At 49.3% G+C, this 5,345-nt stretch overlaps 1 protein-coding gene and 1 long non-coding RNA gene across 2 annotated transcripts in view; one reads left to right on the forward strand and one right to left on the reverse strand.

The window, feature by feature from the left end:
- Window positions 1-542, reverse strand: part of LOC105502508 — a 29,082-nt gene extending 28,540 nt beyond the window's left edge. The window contains exon 1 of the long non-coding RNA XR_001000354.1: window positions 361-542. This is a non-coding gene — a long non-coding RNA (uncharacterized LOC105502508). The remainder of the gene's footprint in view (window positions 1-360) is intronic.
- Window positions 1-5,345, forward strand: part of KIAA1755 (KIAA1755 ortholog) — a 49,997-nt gene continuing 44,652 nt past the window's right edge. The window contains exon 1 of the mRNA XM_011929058.1: window positions 1-219. Coding sequence (XP_011784448.1) covers window positions 217-219 — 3 coding nt within the window. The 5' untranslated portion in view covers window positions 1-216. The remainder of the gene's footprint in view (window positions 220-5,345) is intronic.

Consider the following 5,345-nt stretch of genomic DNA (forward strand, 5'->3'; position numbering starts at 1 on the left):
CTCAGTCCTTCTCTGTCTCTCTCTCTCTGTTTCTCTCCCTGTCCTCCTCGGCCGCTCCTCCAAGATGATGCCGGGGTCGGTGCCCCGGGCCTGCCCTCTGCCCTGGCTCCAGAGCTAGGCGGGACCGAGGGCTGCCCCAGACAGACGGACCCGCGGACCCACAGACCCCGCGCCCAGTAGAGGAGCCGCGCCGCTCGCCGCTGGCAGCCCGTCACCATGGTAACGCGCCAAGGCCTGGACCACCTCGCTCTGCCCCCTTTCAGCGGGCACAGCCCTCCCCATTCCCTACAGAACAACCCCGGGTGGCCCCGGCCTTTTACGCTGAGACGACCCTCAGTGCCTCGGCAGGGCTGTGCTTACCTGCTTCCACCCCAGCAGGGGTTCAGGGACAGGAGCCGGTCTCTGACCGCGTCCTCTCCCGGCTTCTCCATGTGTGTGCATGGATGGAGTAAGATTGGACTTGTAAACTTTAATATTCCCCAACCCCTAGACCTGAGCCTGAATCTGAGCCCTCAGGCTGAGGGCTGAAACGGGGTGGTTTTGCATATTAGTTGTGGAACTGACTGTGATAATGCACTTTTTCCCGGCAGGGAGTTTGGATGGGGGAGAGTGGTGGTGGGGGTTAAAGTCCCCTCCCAGGCCAGCCAGGCAGTGCAGAGCAAGGAGGGTTAAGGGTCCAGAGTGAAAAGAAGAGAACCGCTTACCAAAACTTGGGATGCTTTTGCTGTTTTAGACTCAGCTATGGAAAGTCAGATAGACACATTGAACACAGGGTGCTTCCATGGGAATTGGCTGGGGAGAGGGAAGAGGAAGGGACTTTTGGGGCTGGAACCTTGAAAAAGTTGGGACATTCTGAAAGAATTTGTGTGTGTGTGTGTGTGTGTGTGTGTGTGTGGCGGGGATGCGTTTGTGCCAGTATCTGGCAACAGGGAATGAAAGAAAAGTCTGTTTTCAGAGGATTTCAGCCCAGCTCCAGACAGATACAAAAGCCTTAGGCAGATTCACGGGGGCTGTAAGGATTTGAAAAAAGCTGTGAAGACAGGCCAAGGCTTTAACCCCGTGACTGTGACCAACCATGTTGAATTTGTATGGGTTTTCACTCACAGAAATGCATCTCCACAAGCAGAAGAATTCCATATAGAGGTGTTCATACTCTCTCTCACACACACACAAACGCATGCACGCACATACACGTACACATGCACGCACATGTACACATGCATGCACAGAGCACACCTGAATGCTCCCACTGACTCACACGGCTGAACACATGTTCACGCCTTCTCATACACCCATGCCTTCTCCACCTGCTCCCCCATACCGCTAAACTATGGACATACACTGGCATACACACCACAGACATATTGCAAAACCAGGCACCTACATCCATGCACTAGTGGGACAGGTGTACACACACATGGCTCTTGGAGCTGTTTGAAAATGCTCTCATAAGCCAATGGCTATGCACCTCTCCCTACAGTCAAGGCCCCATGCTAGGTGATTTACATCCAGGAGTCGGTGACTCGTACCAACTCTAAGATTAGACCTGCTGCTATCTCCAACAGATGGGGACCTCAGGCTCTGGGAACTTAAGTAGCTGCCCAAGGTCACTCCAACTAGAAAGTGCAAGTTAGGACAGTCTGAATTCTGAGCCTGCAGTCAGCGGTCACGGTCACTCCAGGGCCACAGCCTGCACCTGGTGTTTGCCAAGCCTCTCCTGGCTTCACACCTAACCTAGTTATTAGAAATCCCTCACTGAACCCCAGATCCTCAGATCAAGGGTCAGGCACTGGTCTGTCCCCTGTCAAAGGGTAAGCAACTCTTTCCAGATTGGGAACAACGTGCAGATTTCCTTCCCCTGCCTATCTTTAAATAATAAAGGTTGTTGCCAGCCTACCTCCCTGGCCTCACTTCTGTGCTCCAGTGGCTCCAGCCTTGCTTCAGAGCCTCTTATGGGTCATGCTCCCTGCTGCCCCAGGGCCTTTGTACATGCTGTTCCTGCTTGGAGGAATACTTTCACCTAATGAATTCTTATTCACCCAGTAAATCTTCACCCAAATGTCACCTTTTCAGGAAAGCCTTCCCTGATTTCTCTGACTCTTACTCTAGCATGTCATGTATCTTTCCTTTATGATAACCCATCATAGCTGTAATTTTTGTGGGGCATTTGATTAATAGCTGCCTAGTGTTTGGGGGCACCCCCATGTCAGATAATCTTATGGCACGGGGCTTAGGGTTGATCCTGTCCCATGGTTCCCAAAGTTTAGTATCACTGGAACAACTTTTACACATCCACTTACTGGATAAAATTTATAAGAAAATAATAAAATCTACTACTTATTATTTGCTCAATATTTTTCTTTAAATCAACTTACTTTGTACACTGAAAAATATATCTAAATAGAAAATTTTATATCACAACCATGAAAAAATTAGTATCCATTGTCATAAATAGGAAGTAACTAAGCCAGGCGTGGTGTCTCACGCCTGTAATCCCAGCACTTTGGAAGGCCGAGGTGGGTGGATCACCTGAGGTCAGGAGTTCAAGACCAGCCTGGCCAACATGGTGAAACCTCGTCTCTACTGAAAACACAAAAATTAGCTGGGAATGGTGGCAGGCACCTGTAATCCCAGCTACTCGGGAGGCTGAGGCAGGAGAATTGCTTGAACCCGGGAGGCGGAGGTTGCAGTAAGTTGAGATCGTGCCATTGCACTCCAGCCTGGTTCCTGCCTTGGGGGCTGGCAGTCCATGGAGAAGGCAGGTTCATCCACAGATAATTCTAGGCTGTATCTGATGGGTGGTGGGGGTCCATCCTTCAAGCACATGTGTCCTGAAAAGCAAAGAGAAGAGAGGCAAGTCTGGAAGGGCTCTGCCTGGAAGCACATGTGTCCTGAAAAGCAAAGAGAAGACAGGCAAGTCTGGAAGGGCTCTGAAGGGTGGGCAGGAGGTTGCCCAGTCCAGGGAGCAGGCAGTGGAAGCACAGACCCGGAGATGTGTGTCCAGGCAGCACTTTCCAAGGTGGGGCATCCACCAAGGTTTCCAGGAGGGGAGATTTTAGATGGCATTTAGACGAACATTTTTTAGTTTACAGCTTTTCATCTTAATGAGTATTAGGAAGTAATTTAAACAGCACAAACACATAATAATAAATATAAATAATTTTTTTTGCGAGAGGGTCTCGCTCCATCACCTGGGCTGGATGGAGTACAGTGGTATGATCATAGCTCACTGCAGCCTCTATCTCCCAGGCTCAAGTAATCCTCCCACCTCAGCCTCCCAAGCAGCTAGGACTACGGGTGTATGCCACCATGCTCAGCTAACTTCTTATTTTTTGTAGAGATAGGGCCTCCCTGTGTTGCCTAGGCTGGTCTTGAACTCCTAGGCTCAAGCGAGTCTCCTGCCTTGGCCTCCCAAAAGTGCTGGGATTATAGGCATGAGTCACCACACCCAGTCAAAAACTAAATTTAAGTTGAAAAAGAATTGACAAAAAGTCAAACGTTAAGTAAATAATAATTAATAAAAAATATTAAGCCAATAACAAATTAGAATATGTGAACATGGCAGAATGAACCTCATGAATGGGGCCCATGATGATTGGAAAGCCCTGGGCTACAGCATAAAGTATGTTTAGAAGTAGGGAAGGTAAGCTGGGAACTGACTGACAGGCCACAGCACCAGGCCAGTGAGTTGCTAAGGCAATAGGGAGCCACCCGAGGTTGTTGAGCAGTGGAGGGTCACAGTTGGATCTCTGTGTTAGGAAGCCCACTGTGATGGCTGGCGTGGTAGCAGGGAGCACGGGGAAAGAGACAGGACAGCTGGTGGTTATGTGCCCAGGGTCATACCCCAGCTCTACCATTTACTAGCCGTAGAGCCTTGAGCTCAGTTTCTTAACTTGTAAAATGGGAATAAAAATACCCAGCCCATAGAATTATTGAGATAAAATAGTTAATGGAAAATGCTTAGCACGGGCCTAACACACAAGACAGTAGGAAGCAGCTCTGGTTACAATTGTGATCATGATGTGATTTGGGTGGGAGATGGTGAGCCCAGGGCAGAGGGAAAGGGGAGAGGGAGAGAAAGGAACAAATACAAAACTAAGGCTGAGTGAGGGGAAGGGGGTCGAGGTCGTGCAGATGATACAGACAGAACTGGACTTGAACGTGGGTCTTCTGACACCCACTCGCTTCTCGGGTCACAGCATCAGGGCTGTTTTTCCAGTTTCTGAAAGTTTTTTTATACGAGCCAGTACTCACTCATACCTCCACCCACACAAAAATAAAAAGGACTTTAAGCAGAAGTTTTAGTTGGAAGTGAGCAAGAACTTCCTGGCAGCCAGAGCCACGGAATGCTGGTTCTAGAATCCCCAGCCTGGAGAAGTTCAGGAGGAGTGTCCCAGGTCATTGAGACTGGAAGTTACAACCTGACACCCACTGGGCCGTATCTGGCTCACAAATGTGTTTGGCTTGGCCAACTTTGTCAAAATTGGGAGGTTTTACTGAAATAGATCAGGTGGTGCTGGGCCGAAGCAACACTCGGCTGATGTGGATGAGAAGGGGTGTGTGCCCCAAGCCCCTCTAGTCCCTATTGCTTCTCTGGTGCTGAGGCTATCTCCAAAGGGTGGAAGTGAGTGCTTTCTCACATTCAGCCAATGTCTGTCTTCATGTTACCTGTCAGGCCCCTGGAAGCATTTATTTATACCTGTGGCTGTTGGTTTAGACTGACTCTCCCTAGGCCTGAGGCAGGAATATGAATGAGACAGATTTTTTTTTTTTTTTTTCTTTGGGACGGATCTCACTCTGTCACCCAGGCTAGAGTGCAGTGGCCTGGATCTCTGCTCACTGCAGCTTCTGCCTCCCAGTTTCAAGCAATTCTTCTGCCTCGGCCTTCTGAGTAGCTGTGATTATCGGCACCCGCCACCACACCCGGCTAGTTTTTGTATTTTTAGTAGAGACGGGGTTTCACTATGTTGGCCAGGCTGGTCTTGAACTCCTGACCTCAGGTGATCTGCCTGCCTCAGCCTCCCAAAGTGCTGGGATTACAGGCATGAGCCACCACGCCTAGCCAAGACAGATCTTTTTAACCCTTCTCACCAACTGAGGATTAACTGATCCTATTTAGAAACCACATCCCAGCTCCAAACCTTCCTGAACTCGAATATACTTTTTTTTTTTTTGGAGTTGGGGACTCGCTCTCCCCAGGCTGGAGTACAGTGGTGTGATCATAGTTTACTGCAGTCTCCACCTCCTGGACTCAAGTGATCCTTCTGTTTCAGTGCCTCAAGTAACTGGGACTACCATGAGCTACCATGCCTGGCTAAGTTTTTCTATTTTTTTTTTTTTTTTTT

Source organism: Colobus angolensis, unplaced genomic scaffold, assembly GCF_000951035.1.
Source record: "Colobus angolensis palliatus isolate OR3802 unplaced genomic scaffold, Cang.pa_1.0 Scaffold8, whole genome shotgun sequence".
Classification (NCBI taxonomy): domain Eukaryota; kingdom Metazoa; phylum Chordata; class Mammalia; order Primates; family Cercopithecidae; genus Colobus; species Colobus angolensis.